The following is a 19,540-nucleotide window of genomic DNA, read 5'->3' as shown; positions in this document are numbered from 1 at the left end:
ATGAGCTTTGTCAGATCAAACTAGGCCAGTAGGAAAACCTACATCTATGTGAATGTGAGATTGTATTATCGCCTCAGGGACTATCTTAGATACTACACGTGATATTGCTGTCTATGTGTGTCATCAGTTCTCTGTGATGGAAGCTTTGGTCTTGGTGGGAGGTGTAATGATTGAATGTCAGACCATAGCTTACAGCCCAGAGAATTGCAACACATATATCAGCGAGTACACTGCAGACCTCGTGGTACCCAACATACCAGGTTGACACACCCCAGGTCAAGACCCAAGGGACCTGACCTCGCCTGCTAATGACTTGAGTGAGCCGGGTGACCCACAACCACACCTAAGACGTACGTGGGCATGACCACACCTGAACACAGCTGTCCAGATCTAACCAGTTTAGTGTTAATTGGCAGAGGTCAAAACGCCGGCTGTTGAGGGCCCATATAAAGGACCTGCAGTCCTGCCCACGAGGGCATTCTTCATTCAGGTTTTTCGGCAGATTGTCATTCTGTCACTCTGGTCATCCTCTCTCCCGTCCTGGTCGTCTTTTTGCTCACTCGCAGAGAGTCACGCTCGTCCCCTCCCCAGGTCAGAGACCCGGCGTCACCAGCTAAGCAGAGTCTCCAATAGGAGGCAGCCCGGCCAGCACCCACTGGGCCTACGTCAGGTTACATGTGAGTCTTGTCAGAACTATCCCAAGGGTGAGTTACCTACTGTGGGAAGTGTATTCCTTTCAAGTTTGTGTCCGAGTCAGTGTCGAGTAACGTAACAATAATGTGCTAAGAACTCCGATGTAATATTAACGTGTCTGTGTCATTGAGTGAATTAATAAATAGTTGTATCGAAGTGGTGTTTAACAAGTTGTCCCTTAAGAACGTACTACATGATACATGATATATGTGTATTGACATATGAGATAAGATAAGTGCATTGACAGTGTAAATAACATCCCGGCCACGTTACCAAACTCTTTCTCTCTTTACATTTCTCTTACTATAAATAATCTACCTATATGTAATATCTTCTTCGGGTGAGTTTTGTCTCATTACAACAACTTTAGCTACCGTTGGGGTTAGCGTTAGGTTACGTTAGCTAAGTTAGGTTCAGTTAGCATTAGGTTAGGTTAGCTTTATTGTGTTTATGGGGGCTAATTTTCAGGTGAACCCCCTCCCCCCCCCCAAAAAAAAATCACAACCTCAAATTTCTCTTCATTATAAACCATCAGTGATGATCGAATAATTTTTGCTTGCGATGGAAAATTTAAGGAAAAATATCGTGTTAAAATGTTTTATTTCTGAAACTAATGAATATTTTTTTCAGACGCAAGGAAAACTACAAGACTTGACCAGCGACCTGAAGAACGTGTCCAAGGAGTGAGTCAGCTCAAGACGAGTGGTGAGGAGTCACTTGAAGACGTGGATGGCACGTGGATGGCGGATTAGTTCAAGACGTGAGCAGTGAGTCAGTTCAAGACGAGTGGTGAGTCAGTTCAAGACGAGTGGTGAGTCAGTTCAAGACGTGAGCAAGCAGTGACTGAATCTCCATCCTCAAATAAGTCATGAATCGAAACACAAGTCGAGGCGTCGCTCAGGAAGACAGATCAAGTCACGGGCCACGTGTGAACCTTCCAACAAATGGTTCATATATCCGGAGCTTCGATGGTTCACTCTGGCTACCGTAAGAACCAAGAGACTACCACTGCTCTTTGGTTCAGTGTTGGATGAACCCCTCAAGTGTGAAGAACCAAAGACAATCACTCCCATAATGGCTTTCTTCATTATTGTATTGATGTAATAATAAAACGCAATAACCTGAAGCGTAAGACATCGTCATTAGTATTAACCAACCAAACCAAAGACATGAACGAGACTCCGACAGGCAACATAAATCTACAGGTGAAGACATAAACGCCTCCCTAGTAGATATAAGACATCGATGCAAGAAGAACTTGATAAGATATTGATGCAGAAGAACGCCCTCTGACAACCTCACGATCATCACACCAACCCCACCACCAAGATGCCGTTCGGAACGAGACAGAGTGAGCGGTATGAGCTGAACGGGACAGGGCAGCTCCAGCGGGACAGGACCTACGGCAGCATAGTGAGGGACCGGACCTACGGTAGTATCGGCAGCTACTCCAACGTGGACCCCGAGGCGCACTGTAACTTCATCAACGAGGACGATCTTGACTTCCACGTGAGTTGTTCCTTGAGTAGAGTTTAGAGTTTGAAAGGCGAGTTTTTTATGGTATTAGTTAGTTAAATTGTTGTTAAAATTAAGTTGAAATATTATGGCTTCGTTATGTTATGTTGGTAGTTGTATTGTTAAAGATAAATATAATCAGTTATATATGTTAAGTTAACATTCTCATGTTAAAAGAAGATATTAACAGGTAAGACATTAATTATGCATGTTAAATTGTCCTCCTAAAAAAAGAAAAGGGTCAAACATGGAAACCAAATAGTTCAGAGACTCGACCGCCATGTTTAAGGTCGACTAACATCATTAACGTAGGATTTTTTTATTGTGAATCATATTAATTGGAGGTAAGACTTTGGTGTGTGTGTATTGTTACAACCTTCACACCCTCTTCTAGGACTCACTAGAGGATCTATAGTCAGCCCATAGGCCCATTATATCAGAGGAGACTCTGAAATAACAGCTTCTGTTAACAGAGATTAAATGTTAAACACAGACCCTTACCTTATTTCTGGCTAACAACCTCTTGACAGGTGTTTATTTTAATACCACTGTTCCCATTAAAACTGGTATAATCAAAACACAGCTTTAACAATTACAGCAAAATATATTTAACAAAATATAATGAATATGTGCTCTCCATCCATGTACATACAAAAGGCCACAAATCAATTCACTCAAAATAATGTTATCTCCACCACATACAATGCTATCTCACGACTACAATACTCTTAAGACTATACAAGTGATCGCGGGCACGTTCGTGCCCTTGTGAGAGTTTGAACGCTCGTGACAGCGTACAGCGAATGAGGGTGTGCCGAGTCCGTAGACATGTATGGTTAATTAGGGTGCGCCAAGTCTGTACACTTGCATCGTTTTCCATCGTAAATAAAATTGTTAACTAATGCCTTCCTAAAGAAACCATCGACATGGGACCAGGTTTGTTCCACTCAACGAATTTTTTGAGATTTTTCCACCAAGTTTGATGAAAAACGATTGTGCCGTTTCGGCTGCCCAGAACACATGCCTAGTCCTATAGTATATTAGATGAACTAATATCAAATAATCAAGACCTCTTTATAAGTCTTTACCATAAGTTTAGGATTTCGATTCTAAAGAAAAACGGGACACTATAGAAACTAAATACAATGGGTAACTGAACTGAAACAAATATTGAGGGAAGGGGAGACGACCGTAACTGTGTGTGTGTGTGTGTAATAGAATTAGGTTTTGTCAGTTCGTCTGTCCATATTATGTCTGGTGGGATTTTGTTAAAACACACAAACACACACAGCCACCAAGTCAATATAGTGTCAGAGCTACAATGCTGCCGTAATAGGGTGTGTCATAGGAGGGAAGATCAGCTAAAACTAATGGCCCATCACTTTTTTGGTAGATTTTAGTGTATATAAACAGAAAATAATTTCAGTTTCAATATTTTGCAACCTTTTGCTAGGTAAATTTTAGCGTGAAATTTATCGAAAATCTAACGTACAGCTGCATTAGTGCATTACAATTAAATAGTGAACATTGCTTTCTGACTTCATTCTTTAACAACCCAACTAACAATATTTTTTTCTGTTTCAGATTCTGATGCATTTATAAGTTGATAATATTTGCGATGGCTGCTTGTGTCAGGACGAGGAACCAAAAATCCAGCCATCTCAGTCACTATCTTGGGTCTGGGAGAGAGCTCCTGAAGTCGGAGTTGCCTCCATTGAGAGATGCTTTGAGATACGGTGTTTTAATCAGGCAAATCAGTGAAAAGAACCAAAGAATTTACACAAACAAAGACATTGCCAGTGATATGACCAAAGCTGTCTTGGCACAGTACACTCTGGCTAACGCTCAGTTCAAGCCTCCAGTCATAATAAGTCAGAAGAAGATTAGTGAGAGACTGCTAGCCAGTTGGGAAAAGGCAAGAGATATCTCTCATGGGAGAGGAAAAACTTGCAGTTAAGGACAGCTTTTGCAAGCAACTGGACCAGTTATTTGACATAATTACTTGTAAGTGCCCAATTGTTCTCTGTCCTGAGTTTGGATGCGATCGTGACTGTAAATCCGAGGTCCACATCTCCTGTATTTGCAAGCGTGAACTGAAGATTCCTGTGGATCGAACTGGCATTTGTCAAAGCACAGAGAGAGAAGACTGGCAGTATAGGGGCTCATGATTTCTAGCCAAGATATTCCGGAGTCCAAGAGACAGGAGGCTGCCACAGAGAGACAGAAGAGGAGAAGAGTTGTGGAGGAAAAGAGACTTGAGAAGGCCCAGGGTGAGGTAAAAAAGGCCGATGATTGGAGTCAAGCTGATTCAGAGTTTAATGACTTCCCCATGGCTGATCCGAGTGCTGACCAGGAGAATGGTGACTTTGTCCCTAACCCAGAAAATAATGATCCCAAACCTTCCAGGCATAAGATTCGAAATAGGAAAGATATCCTGAGCATAGCTCTGGCCAGCATGCGACACCACACTGGTCTCAGAGAAACTGCAGAGATAGCAACAGCTGCCTGGATTGACGGTGGTTTGATAACACCTGATGATGTTCACCTGGTGATAGATCATAACAAAGTAAGGAGAGCTCAGGAGAAACTTGTCAGTAACCTAGAAGAGGAGTTTGATAAGGGGATAAGAGAAAATGGAATCAATTGTTTGTTCTTTGATGGGAGAAGGGATGACACTAAAGTGTTCATGAAAGTTGGAGATTCTGACAAGTTGTTCCCCTGCCATGGTGAAGGAGGAACACTACTCTTGCTGCAGTGAACCAGGAGGGAAGTATTTGTGGCATTTCACTCCAGAGAAAGATGACATCAGGAAACCAGCTGAGATAGTGGCAGATAACATTGTGAACTGGCTCAGAGAGAGAGAGCGTAGACCAGACCCTGCAGGCCATTGGAGGGGACAGCACCAACACGAACACAGGGTGGCAAGGGGGGGTCATACAGTGGATAGAGCGGAAGATTGGGAGGAAGCTGGTCTGGATTGTTTGTGACCTCCACACCAACGAGTTGCCACTCAGACATCTGATCCAGGAGCTGGATGGCAAGACTCAAACAACAGATGGTCTGGTCCTCTTGGCAAGATGCTGGACTCTGCCACTGAGTTAGAAATAAATCTGAGCTTTGAAAAAATCACAGTTGGCCCTCCACTCGTTGAGCTTGCACATACTGTCATTGACGACCTGAGTACTGACCAGTACTATGGTTACATGATTTGCAGTGCCATCAAAACTGGGGTCATGTCTGATAGACTTGCTTACCTGCAGATAGGTCCAGTCTCACATTCTAGGTGGCTCACAACGGCTCTCAGGTTCTGCAGAATTTGGGTCGCTCATCATAAACTGAAAGGAACCCATGCAACCCTGGGCACTGACCCCATCAATTCATCGTGAGTGTCTAAATTGGTTTCAACACCAAGGTCAAGTCATCGTTCTCGAAAGGTCAGGGCATGTTCTCTTCCAGCTTGGGCTCCTGAGGTAACCAAGGAAGGTTGTTCGAATTAATGGAGCAGATTTGTGAGAATCTTCCTGAAAATGTCTCATCGAGGCAGTTCTGCAGACAATGCTCTGCAATGGGATGAGGGAGGAGAGAGAAGAGTGGCAGTCAAAAGATCTTGGATGTAAGGACTTATAGGAGGATCTGGGAGGCACGGCCAAGATCAGTTAGTGACTGATTCCTTCAGGAGTCAGGAGAGCTCCTAGAGTCAATCCTGGAGTCTTAAGACCCTCACTGATCTCATAGATCTGGATAACATCCAGGCTGGCAGTGAGCCCCTCTTACCTGCAGCCTCACCAATGTTCAAGTCAGAGCTTTCCTGGACAACCCCATGCATGTCCCTGCCTGGCCCTCGCACACCCAGAGTATAGAGCGTTGTGTACAGCAAGTGAGCGAGGCCAGCAGTCACGTGTACAGCCAGGAGAGGAGGGAAGGCTACATCCGAGCTCAGGTGGTCAACAGGGAGGTGATGAGTGAAACAGAAGCAAAAGAAGAACAAAATTCTCTATGAATTTTTTTTGTAACACCGAATTAAGTAATAGTAAAACCGGTTTTGTATTTGATGATTTTGTTTCTAAAGGAATATTAATTTAATAAATGTGTATGTCCAAGATCATTCGTTTCATATTCTGGATCATTTTCATCCGGAATAAATTAACCTGATACATTTACTTTAAACTTTAAATAAGCTATTTAGTGGTGTTGGTAAAGGGTGGGGAATACTGAATTTTCATAAAGATTTCAAGTTAAAATTTACCTAGCAAAAAATGAAAACTTTTCAAATCTGAAGATATCACATGATTCTGCACATAGAACTACATCATTAATACCATGGGCCGATTTTTCAAACTAAAAAAAAAAAAATTCGCCTCCGTATGACACCCTACAGTGCCGTAATGTTGCGCGTCATTAAATGTTTCCGGGGAGCTATAACGTTTTATACCAATAGAAAAACGTTCGTACTTGAGGGATTTTATTACAGGGTGGCGTATGGTATTGTAGTTAAATTAGAAACAGTGAGAAAGTATTATTATTTTTACCCAGTCACCAACACGCAGGGGTCTGTGTTGCTGCCTGGCCAAGATCTGGCTGGCAAACCCGAGTTGTCCATTTGGAGCGGTATGTCGGTGACGTCAAATGCCATACTGATGACGTCACGGAGTACAAGAGGCGAATCTAGTGTTTTCATTGTAGTGTGTTTGTCATATTATTATTGTTTGTAGTAGTAAGAGCAGCTACACTTACTGTACTCTCTATACACTATGGAATCCCCCTGGCTATCCACCCATCCATCCACTTATCCACCCAGGTGGTCCGTGTGTATGTATGTCCGTCCGTGTTTGGTCCAGTTCAGTTACTCTTCACCAGCCTGGCCTTGACGATCACCTCCAGCACCTCTCACTTCAAGTTGGCCTGTTCATACAGCTCTCTCTCTCCTGCTGTCTGCTTTCTTTTACCTTTCTCTCAACTGATTTCTTTTATTCTTATTTACTTTCTTTACTCCATGCCAACTTCTATTTAATTTCTTTTCCCGTTCTGTCTGCTTCCATATTCAGTTCTCTCTACTTTCTCCAGCCTGGTCGACGAGAGTAAGTGAGAGGTTACTTTTGCTTCTGTGTTCACACTTCCGTGCCTGCTGGAGACCCAACTTTCTCTCTTTGCTTTCTCCAGCTTGGTTGAGGAAAGTGAAAGTAATGCGGCGGTCACTTTTGCAGAGACTTGAAGCTGTTGTGTTCATTCTCCCTCGCTTACTGAAGACTCAACTCTCACTTTCTTTTTGCTTGGTTAAGGAGGAGAAAGTGAAGGAAAGTTAAGGCACTTTCGCTCAGGATTTTCGCCGTTACTTCCTCTTCCTATATTTTCTTTTATATTTTGTTGTGTTTTAGTGAAAGAGAAAGTGGAGGTTTAAGAGAAAGGAGGTAGATTCTCCTCTCTCTCTCTCTCTCTCTCTCTCTCTCTCTCTCTCTCTCTCGGGGGAACTAATCTTGAGGTGTCACAAAGTTGCGTCAGAGTCTTGCCGTCTCCTCTAACTCCGTCACACTCGATATTGTCCCATGGAGGAGGTCAGAGGTCAGGTCAGGGTTAGGTCAGAGGTCAAGATCAGGTCAGCAAAGCGTTAATGGTCAATCGTGTGTAAGTGGGGGATTGAGGTGTTAGGTTAGGTTAGGATTGAGGTAGTTGTTGTAGTTTGTAGCATAGTGTATATGGCCAGTAGTCAACTTTCTCTTTGTTACGCTCACATGTACTGTACACGTGAACGTAACAAAGTTGACTACTGGCCACATACACTACGCTACAATTGGTGACCCCGGAGAGACCAATCAGCAGTTGTAGAGGAGAGTATCCACTACAAGTTCAACTCGTACTCGTGAAGATGAAACCAGACACTAGGCCGCTGACATGAAAGCAAAATACAATCTGTTTACATACTGTAGATTGACTGCCTGTTGACGGCGACACAGACATAAGAATATAAGAAAATAAGGAGTCTGCAATAGGCCGGTTGGCTTGTGCATGGCAGCTCCTGTTGAGAGTTACTACCACTCTCTATCATCCATTAATCTATCCAGCCTCCCTTTAAACTTTCCAGTGTTCCAGCACTTACTACAAAGTTGCTAAGCTTGTTCCATTCGTCCACCACCCTATTTGTGAACCAGTTCTTTCCTATCTCCCTCCTAAACCTAAACTTATCCAACTTAAATCCGTTGCTACGAGTCCTATCCTGCTTGGATATTATAAGAACTTTATATATATATATCTCCTTTATATTCCTTTCACCCACTTAAATACTTCTGTCATATCTCCCTGCACTCTTCGTCTTTCCAGGGAATGCAAGTTTGGTTTCTTTAATCTATCATGATATGGAAGGTTTCTAAGTCCCGGAATCATTTTCGTCATTCTTCGCTGCACCGACTCCAGTGAATTGATATCTAATATACTATAGCGCTAGGCGTGCGTGTATCTGCTCTGGGCAGGCGAAACGGCACAATCGTTTTTCATCAAACTTCGTGAAAAAATCGCAAACAATTCGTAGAGTGGAACAAACCTGGTCCCATGTCGATGGTTTCTTTAGGAAGCCATTACATAACCATTTTATTTACGCTGGAAAACGATGCAAGTCTACGGACTTGGCTCACCCTCATTCGCTGTACGCTGTCAGCCCACCATTGCAGTTGTCGTACGGCTCCCTCCTCCTCCCCCCACTTTTTCTCTTAGCCTACTTTTATTTTTAATGATGTTTGGATTAGTAAAGGAAGGAAGATGAGTAAATAGAAGAAAGAAGGGGAAACAGACAAAAGTTAGAGATAACAGGTGGGGGGAGCTGAGTTTCATCATGCGTCTGGATGTGCAGTTTCAACTTTACCAGAGCATTTTCGGAACTTACGAGGCTACAGCGTGTACTTATTTTTCTCCTTATGGCGAATATTTCTTTAACTAATTATTCTAACCTTTATTCTATTCCTTTCTATAGTATATTAGATACTGTAAGTATCACGACGACGACCATGATTATAACAACCACGACTATGATTATAACAAACACGACCATGATTATAACAACCACGACCATGATTATAACAACCACGACCATGATTATAACACACACGACCATGATTATAACAACCACGACCATGATTACTTAAACCGACCGCCAGTTATATAACCACGTGCGTTATAACAACCCACGACTATGATTATAACAACCACGACTATGATTATAACAACCGACCATGATTATAACAACCACGACCGCCCAATTACCAACAACCACGACCGCCAGTTATATAGCCGACCGCGGTTATAGCCACGACCGCCAGTTATAACAACCGACCGCCAGTTATAACAACCACGGCCATGATTATAACAGCAACTATGATTATAACAACCACGACCATGATTATAACAACCACGACCATGATTATAACAACCACGACTATGATTATAACAACCACGACTATGATTATAACAACCTCGACCATGATTATAACAACCACGACCATGATTATAAAAACCACGACTATGATTATAACAACCACGACCATGAATATATCAACCACGACCATGATTACAACAACCACAACCATGATTATAACAACCACGACTTTGATTATAACAACCACGACAATGGTTATAACAACCACGACCATGATTATAACAACAACGACCATGATTATAACAACCACGACCATGATTATAACAACCACGATCGTTGTGTCTTGGGGGAAGAGGAGGGGAGTGTGAGGAAAGACGATCTACTGGCCACTCTGTTAAGGCAGCTGGGGCAGTCGAGGAGTGAGCTTGACACTCTAAAGGGGGAAAATGAAGCCCTCCGGACTGAACTCCTTCAGGTAGGTGTCCTGCCTAGCAGGACACCTGCGAAGGAGGAGCAGGAGTGGCGAGTGGTTGTCTCCAAGGGGACTAGGGTCAGACTCAGGAAAGCTGACCAGGGTGTGGAGTGTGGTAACCCCTACCAGGTGCTGGAGGAAGCTGGCGGGGAAGAGAAGAGGCAGGACGGTATGGAGCAAGGAGAGGAAAGGGCAGTTGTACAAACTCTGCCCACAGGTAAGGTCGTGGTAGTTGGGGACAGCCAGGTGAGGTTTTTAGATAGGACTTTTTGTGTAAGAGATAGGAAACGTAGGACTAGGGTGTGTTTTCCTGGGGCTGGGATAGGGCATGTAGCTGAGAGGATAGATAGGGTTTTGTCAGGGGAGGGTACCAATCCAGTCGTGTGTCTTAGTGTGGGAGGAAACGACATAGGAAAGGTTCGGAGTGAGGAACTTTTCAAGAGGTATAGGGAGGCGCTGGGGAAGATTAGAGATAGGGGAGGGATCCCGATAGTATGTGGTGTCTTGCCTAGAAGAGGGGTTGGTCGTGAATGGCTGTCCAGGGCAATTGCTATAAATTGCCGACTGGAAAAACATTGTGCAAACAATGGTTGGGCATTCATTGATAACTGGCAACGATTCTATGGCAACGACTACCTGTACAGTCGTGACGGAGTACACTTGTCTCGTGCGGGGGTAAAGACGTTGTCTGCATCCCTGGAGCGTGAAATTGTCACTCCAAAGGGAGGGTTTCGCCAGTAGAGAGAGGGTGGGGTAAGTGGGAGTCAAAAAACAAGCTGGTCCTGGGAAGTAAAATTGGTTACTCAGGACAAGGGGTAAAACAGGACCAGGGAAGGGTAGGTTTAAATGTATACTATACAAACAGTAGGAGCGTTAGAAATAAAATAGACTTGCTGAGAGCGGTTGTATGTACCGAGAATGTAGATGTCATAGCAATCACCGAAACTTGGATGAATCTAGCGAGCAAAATTTTTTTATCATAGTACCATGAATCGGCTGGATTGTCCAATTAGCTAGGCCGTTCACATATATTTATTATTTGGGTTTAAGTAACGAAACCCAACTGTAGTTCCTTGTTTTATTATAAAAGGATTGTATCTATAATTCCTGAGTGTAGATCGACCGTAAGTTCCACTATATATGAGTGAATGAGAAAGGGACGGCGTTTATGTAATATAAACGTTGGTCACGTCCAAACGATATAAGTTCCTGTGAGTGACTGACAAAGGGCCTGGCAGTGCAGGCTTACATACAATGCTGTCTATGGGCTTCTTCCCTCTTAGGAGAGTTGCCCTCTCACGTGTACCGTTCATGTCTTACTCATAGACAGTGAAAAGTTACAGGGTGGTGAATCTGAATATAATATCAGATGTATTGACCCATTTATATAATATGTTCTGTTGATGAGACAGGGGCCCATTACATCGCTCGGTCACCTACCAGCCGAGCTCCGTGAGGCCTAAATAACTCGCAGAGTACAGTACATCCTAGACAACCCTAACCATGTTATAAACAGATATGTAGACACTAAGCTGGGAACTCAACTACTGTAGGGGTATTAGCTACAACAGGGGACCTATACGTTAGTGTCTTACAGGTTAGTATGTTATGAACAATGTTGAATTTGGATGACACTGCCTTGTAATAGCAGAACAGGAACATAATTGCCAGAATTAACAAAATAGAGGGAATTGTAAGGCTTGGTATTGCATATTCCCGTGATAGATAAAATGGGAAGTTATTTTTCAAATCAGCAAAATGTGTCTCGTTCAAGAAAGCTAAAACTTTTAATTTCTCTGAAACTATTTGAATACCCTTAATAGTGAAATTCATTATAGGCAGTTGAATTAAAGCAGACTTGAGTTTAAGATTTAAAGCAAAATGCTGATGAGCAGGCAAGGTTCGTAATGTACCACAAGTTATTTCACAGTAATCAGGATCCTTGTAGTGCCCTTTCACAACTAGCTGCTTAACACCATCATGGCATTTTAATATAACAGTAGTGAGATCAGATGAGCGTGAAACACAGTTTTAACACTAACTGGCCTATAGCTGCATTGCGCAAGTGCTGTGCGTACATTTGTTTGTATGACCGCCAATTCACATATTCCCTCTGCAGCAGGAATAAATGCACACATGTAGGCTGGACATACGTGTAGGTGTAGATAAAACGACTTACACCGTGACAGTACCTCAGAATCCTCTATTGATAACAAAGAATAATCTTCATCTACTAAGAAAAGTTCTTTAGGCCTATCTAGGGTATACAGTGTGTCGTTTACAAACCAGGGGAAGGGTTCTAAATGCCATGCATTAAGCTCATGTTGCCCTCGCATAGGAATGTGGATCAGAATTGCATTGTGCGTGAGGGTTGACTCCAACAGTGGGTAATAATATTGAACCTCATTGTCATTAAAAATAGGACTTAAATGATACTACAACTTGGCTATCTTTAAAGCTTCAAGAAGTGTCTGCACAGGCACAAGCTTCGCGTCCACACGTCCTATCCCAGCATCTACAATGCTGTCTATTAGTTCATTTTTAGAGGATACAATTTTATGAACCGAAATTTCCGCAGCATGCAAATATTCTGTGAAGTAAAGGAGCCATTCTAACGTCGGGATTGCTTTCTGTAACCTAGTAACAATCCTCGAAACTTGGTTAGACTCCGCTATTATTGCATTAACCTTTGATTCTAGAGCAGTTATCGCGTGAAAGGTTTGAGAAATAACACTATTCTGCTGAGATACAGCCTGAACGACAACGTTCATTCGGTCCCCCAATTTAGCTACATCATCGGCCGTTGCCGTGCCAAACAAGGCACTTTGGATGAGACCCACAAAATTAAAGAGACCCCTTTTTCGTCGTGCCTGAGAATGCACTTCTTTAGCAAGATCCGTTTGAGACGCCAACATCGACGAGAAGCTCGCGAAGGTTCTGGAGACGAAAGTGCACAAGGTCTATAGTTTGTGAAACTATTGTCGAATTATTAGAAGCTGTGCTGAGACCATGAAGGATGTCCAATGCTGATTGTAGTTGGCCGTCGACGTTTTCCATCTGGATGGAGTTCATACTTGATGTTCACCACGTCCTCAACTATGAGAACGCGTCCGAGAGGTGCCACTACAGTAGTGCACCCGGTTTGAGGACTGATGTAGACATGTCTGTCAACACAACGGTGCAACAACAGAGTAGAAGCAACACACTGATGATCCAAGCCATTCTGTAAGGAATTACAAACGATTTAACGTCTACTTGCAGAACGAAGTTTCATACAATAGTCATTTGAGACACTCTGCGTCTGTATGATCTGTAAGGAGGTGTCAATCACATCATCAACTGGAGGTAATACATTTATCTGGGTCTTCTTCAGACGATCCGCGTGCACGACATCTGCAATCTGTGCATTAGGCTTCCAAATTTTAAATTTGTTGCCTGATTCTTTTGAGAGAATGCGGAATGGACCAGAAAATTTTGCCGAAAGTTTGGAGTTCCTTTCAGGTTCTCTTAACATAACAGCGTCCCCAACGTTTAATGAGACAGGTTTAGCATGTTTATGTTGCTTGATGATCATTTCGGCGCGTGACGCCGCTAGATGTGATCGCACTTGGGCATGAATATCTGTAAAGACATGAATTTGTTTTGCCGCGAAATCATCCGTATTATAAACCGGGTATGGCGCATCTGTAAGGATGTCGTAAGGTAGACGTTTATCTGTACCATAGACAATGTAGTAGGGTGTTTTGCCCGTAGAGCTATTAACTGACCCATTTATAGAAGCTGCAACCTGCGGTAACCAATCCTCCCATGCGTATTGAAAACCACTGACAATTGGACGCAGTATTTCTAGGGTTTTACGATTGGTTCTCTCAACAAGGCCATTAGCCTGTGGATGATAAGCTGTCACAAAAGTTTGTTTAATACCATATTGTGCACATATATGCGCTACTAGCTGATTCTTGAACTTTGTGCCATTGTCAGAGAGCAGAACTTTAGGCGTAGTATATGGACATATAAGATTCATCACTAATGCATAGGCTACTGCTTCGGCCGTTTTGCTTTTTAGTGGGACCAAGACCACGAACCTTGAAAAAATGATCCACACACACAAAGATGTATGCTGATCCCTGATGACTCATTTGGAGCTGTAACAAGTCAATAGCGACTGTGTCAAACGGGCGGTCTGGTGTAGGATATTGTGGAATCGGGGCTGGTGATCCTGTTGAACCTTTATGTTGAGCACACGCCAAACAATTAGCTATGTCTTTCTTCATAGTGTTCCAGAAATACTTCTTTCGTAAATCCACTAAGCATTTATCACGACCTTGGTGACCTGCCTGTGGGACATCATGGTGTATAGATATGTAAATACCAAGATATGTGAACACGCCTGACGGCAAGACTCTGTTACCATTCATTGCACCATTTATTCACATGTCTGTATTAATACATATTATTATAGCATGTCTGATATCTATGCTTATGTCTAATGCCCATGTTCACTTACTATGTCCCGATGTACTATGTCTGTACCGCGCTAGTCAAGTAACTAGAGGACCTCATTTATTGTCCTAGTAATGTCTAGCAACTCTCCTTGCCTAGCTAGCTAACTTCCCTCAGATCGGCTTCGGCCTGGCTACGACACGGAGTCCTTTGTGCTTGTCCCTGTTTTTCTGTACCTGTTGGTTATCCTGCCGAGTCTTGTACTACTTATGGAATATATCTACTGCTCGTGCCCTGGAGTTTCAAGAACCTTGTCTAGGATATATACATCCCACCACATGGCGCACTGAGTAGCTCCAACACGACAGTTGACAAGTCTCAAGAGCCGGCCTCGTCTGTTTCGGCCCAGAAGATATACTCTACAGTGCCCCTGGATTTAAAGTGCTTTGTGACCTTGTGAAGTGCAGTGCCTTTGATGTCTGTTTTGCTATGTTTCTGGGGCCCTACAGGTAGCGGAAACCCCTTCAGCCCAGTTTCCAAGACAGCACTTCACGCATACATCCTCCGTCTGCGCCGGCCCGCAAGTCACTGTCTGCCCCCCTCGACTGAGTCATCACCCACATCTCGCCTGGGCGCGTGGAGGAATATAGTCCAGTACCACCGCCGCCAGCCTTCTTCACTCAACTTCACAAATATTACAGTCAATACTCTTTTACTTGCCCGCCAGTTCCTGCACTTAGGCAAGTACATTGACGAAAACATAGCACTTCACCTTATTCTCCTTGTCTTTCCCATCGCAACCATACCAAATACGAGATGTCCGACTACGACGATTTGCTGAGGAATTCAAATGAGGATTATGAGGAAGACGAAGCCTCACAGACCCTCCCACCCCCCCCTCACGCCTCACACGCCGGGCGCGCCAAATTCAAAGAATGGGAGCCAGGATATACGTCAGTTAATTCATTTCCTACAAGTTTCCCAAGAGAAGGAAGTCCAAAGACGTCAATTAGAGGAGGAAAAACGACGTCAAGAGGAATTGTCAAGACAGTCAGAGGAATCAGCTTACCGTCTTCAACTCCAACAACAACAACAACAACAAGCTGATAACCGCAAATTCCTGGAACTATTGGAATTGCTGGCAACGAGGACGACTTCACCAGCTGCCACAACCAATTCGCCAGCTTCAGCCTCGTCATCTACCCTTCAGACAACGCCTCCTCACACTTCACCTATCCCTCTTGGGTATGCCTCAGCGCCTTCTCAACCACCTACTCCAGTCTCAACTCTCGTCGACTTCTCCGTGCCTCCTCCATTACCTGCCGTCTCGAGTACACCCCTGCACAGCAAGTCTTCAGTTCCCAGCCCCCCACCTCTTCAATCTGATGCAACATATCAAGTATACCGTCAATGGCGACGTCGTTTCGAAGACTTTGCTGTTATGTCTGACCTCAACCGAATGCCCCTTCATAAACAACTCATCCAATTAAGATCGTGCATTTCCCTCGATGTTCAACGCCTCCTAGAGCACACGCTAGCCATCCCCCCCTGACTCCCCCAGGTCAGTGACAGAGGTTTTAAACGCCTTGCAGAGTCATTTCCGTTGCCTCCGCAATGAAGCTTTGCGTCGTAGGGAACTGCTATCCTGCAAACAAGCTTCTGGGGAATCATTCTCAGACTTCTACGCACGACTTAAAGACCTAGCAGCCGAGGTGGACCTATGTACAGGCGATCCTGTAACCTGTGCTGAGATCCAGCTCAAGATGATCTTGTTGATGGGTGTACGTGACGAGGACCTGCTTCAGAAACTCCTCACCCTCGACTCCGCCTCTTCCCTCACCGACTTCGTCACCTGTTGCAGGTCGTATGAGGCCACAAGAGAGGCTGCCTCAGCTATACACTCATCGCCGTCTCAAGTTCACGCCGTCTCCACCTACAAGAGGAATCAACGCCAGATGCAGACGGCGTCCTCTCCACAGCCCCCGTCACAGTCACCAGTTTCTTCTCCCGAATCCTGCAGAAACTGTCAGCGCCAGCACAGTCCAGGAAAGTGCCCTGCGGCTGATAGTAAATGTCGAAACTGCGGGTTTCAAGGCCATTGGCCCCGCACAACTCGATGTCCTGCCAACAAGGTCTCATGCAACGCTTGCAACAAGCAAGGACACTTCGCCAAGTGTTGCAGGTCCACCAAGAAGCTTCCATCTCCAGGTCAAAACGTCTCTTCACAGCCCGACAGAACGTCCACACCACCGTCTCCCAAGAACAACAAAGGATGCCGACGCGTGGATGACGCCTCGAGTGACAGGTCCCCCAAGCCCGTCAATGTTCGTCTGTCCTATGGTGCCAACTCTTCCAACCTCCTGATGATACCTGACACGGGCGCGGACATCACGGTGATTGGACCAACACACCTGGACGCCCTCAACATTCCCAGGAGTAGCCTGTCACCCACAGCCATGAAAGACGTGCTCACAGCGGACGGATCCCCGATGTCTCCACCTTTGGGTTGCTTCAAGGCAACACTACAGCTCGGTCCCAAGTCTTGCCTTGCCACAGTCCACGTCCATGAGGGCATCCAAACCCCTCTCTTGTCATGTGGCCATTGTCAGGACTTGGCCATCGTCTCATCCGAGTTCCCAAAGCCCATCCTCGCCGTGACACACCCCAACAGGTGTGCAGAGATACCTGTTTCAGCCATGACCATACCTGCTGCCGCCCGGGAGTTTTTTCTTCGTCAGTTCAGCGACGTCCTTGTCTCTAAGTCCGACCTCCAGAAGACGCCGCTCAAGAAGATGACAGGCCCCCCGATGAGAATCCACCTCAAGCCTGGCGCGACGCCTTTCGCCACCCACACACCCAGACCTATCCCCTTTGCCCTACGGGACAAGGTGAAGGCTGAGCTCGATTCTCTGGTGCAGCAGGGGATCATCAGACACGCCGGTGAGGAGCCCTCCGAGTGGTGCCACCCTATGGTCTTGGCACCCAAGCCTGTAGGTGTTGGCATCATAGAGGACCTCACCCACCTCAACTTGCAGGTCTCCCGTCCAGCCCATCCATCGCCTACGCCCATTCAAGCAGTCCGCAGCGTCACCCCGTCTGCAAAGTTCTTTACCACGGCGGATGCACTACATGGGTCCTGGCAAGTCGACCTGGCGGAAGAAGATCCCCACCTCACTACATTCATCACGCCCCACGGCCGCTTCCAACACTGCCGCGGACCCATGGGCTTCGCAGCAACGGGGGATGCGTACTGCCTCCGTGGGGATATGGCTCTGCAGGGTGTCACCAACTGCGTGAAGGTCGTAGATGACATCCTGCTCTTCGACGATGATCTCCCGGCCCACTTGAACCGAGTTCATCTGATGCTCACTAGATGTCGTGCCCATGGTATCACCCTGAACAAAGATAAATTTGTGGTCGCCGCCTCCCAAGTTAACTACTGCGGCTACAACATCTCGCCAGAGGGGATCTCAGCTGATGAGGAGAAGGTCAAGGCCATCAGGGACTTCCCTACTCCAGCGAACCTGGCCGACCTTCGCTCGTTTATGGGCCTGGTAAATCAGCTGGCCGACTTCTACCCTAAAATCGCCACATCAGCCCAACCTCTATGCCCCCTCATGAGCCCCAAGCGCTCTTTCCTCTGGACTCCTGACCACGACCTAGCGTTCAGGAATGTTAAGAAGGCGTTGCTGTCACCACCAGTCTTGGCACCCTTCGACCCGTCCTTACCAGTGGTCCTCCAGACCGACGCCTCCCGTCTATACGGCCTCGGATATGCCCTCCTTCAAGATCACGGCCAGGGTAGACTGCGCTTAGTTCAGTGTGGCTCCAGGTTTTTGACCGACACGGAGACCAGATACGCCACTATCGAACTAGAGATGCTGGCAGTCGCCTGGGCTATGGCCAAGTGCCGCCTTTACCTGTTCGGCCTTGGGCATTTCACCCTCATGACGGACCATTGCCTGCTCATACCCATCCTCAATCACTATACGTTGGACGCCATCGAAAATCCTCGCCTCCAACGTCTCAAAGAGAAGACCGCCCCCTATGTCTTTACAGCTGTGTGGCGCGCCAGTAAGCTTCTGTGCATACCAGACGCCCTCTCCCGAGCCCTTGTTAGTCGCCCCACACCTGAAGATGAAGTCGACTGTACCACGGCCGCGGCTCACGTTCGGTCTTTAGTGACACACACAGCCACTTCTCTTGCTGACAAGACGACGACGACGCCCTCCATCGAAGACGATAGGACTCTCCAGGAGCTTCGCATCGCCACCGCTCAAGACCCGTCATACGTCCAACTCCTCGACTACGTCTCCGCTGGATTCCCCACCAACCGCTACGACATTCACGCCTCCGCCCTCCCCTTCTGGAAGCTAAGGGATAGCCTCTATGCGGACGGAGAGCTGGTGTTGTACGGCCCCAGGATCGTCGTTCCCGCTGCCCTACGCCGGCGCACATTGTCCCACCTCCATGACAGCCACCGCGGTGTTGAAGCCACCAGGCGCAGAGCCCGTCAGACGGTATTCTGGCCTGGTATTGACGCCGATATTAAGAGTACGGTGGAGGCCTGTGAGCCTTGCCAGCAACTCCAGCCCAGCCAGCAACAAGAGCCGTACCTGTGCAATGACCTACCGAAGCGGCCCTTTGAGTCCGTGTCCACCGACTTCTTTCAGGTGGCCGGAAAGTCTTTCCTGGTGGTCGCCGACAGGCTCTCTGGATGGCCCGTGGTAGTTCCCTGTGGTCGGGACACCACCTCTTCCAGGGTCATCCGAATGTTCTGCTGCTTCTTCCGGGAAGTCGGAGTGCCTCTCCGCCTCCGAACCGACGGTGGGCCCCCGTTCAATAGCCACGAATTCAAGAGCTTCGCCGAACGCTGGGGCGTCCACCACATCGTCACCTCACCTCATTACCCGTAGGCGAATGGCCACGCCGAGGCAGCGGTAAAGTCCGCAAAATACCTCATCCTCAAGACAGCACCGACGGGGAACCTGGACTGCGAGGAGTTCGACAGGGGCCTACTGGAACTCCGTAACACCCCTACCCCTGCCGGACGC

The 19,540-nt window shown here is 46.1% G+C and overlaps 1 protein-coding gene across 4 annotated transcripts in view; it reads left to right on the top strand.

Annotated features, from left to right (window-relative positions):
- The window catches only part of LOC121862940 (anoctamin-7-like), a 149,488-nt gene that overhangs the window by 68,783 nt on the left and 61,165 nt on the right, over nt 1-19,540 (top strand). For all 4 annotated transcript variants that reach the window (XM_042361387.1, XM_042361386.1, XM_042361385.1 and 1 more), the window contains exon 2: nt 1,324-2,202. In XM_042361387.1, coding sequence (XP_042217321.1) covers nt 2,023-2,202 — 180 coding nt within the window. In that variant the 5' untranslated portion in view covers nt 1,324-2,022. The remainder of the gene's footprint in view (nt 1-1,323; nt 2,203-19,540) is intronic.

The sequence above is a fragment of the Homarus americanus genome, unplaced genomic scaffold (genome assembly GCF_018991925.1).
Source record: "Homarus americanus isolate GMGI-L3 unplaced genomic scaffold, GMGI_Hamer_2.0 scaffold24922, whole genome shotgun sequence".
Classification (NCBI taxonomy): domain Eukaryota; kingdom Metazoa; phylum Arthropoda; class Malacostraca; order Decapoda; family Nephropidae; genus Homarus; species Homarus americanus.
The sequence above is the reverse complement of the archived record's forward strand: the minus strand, read 5'-3'. Positions and strand labels throughout refer to the sequence as shown.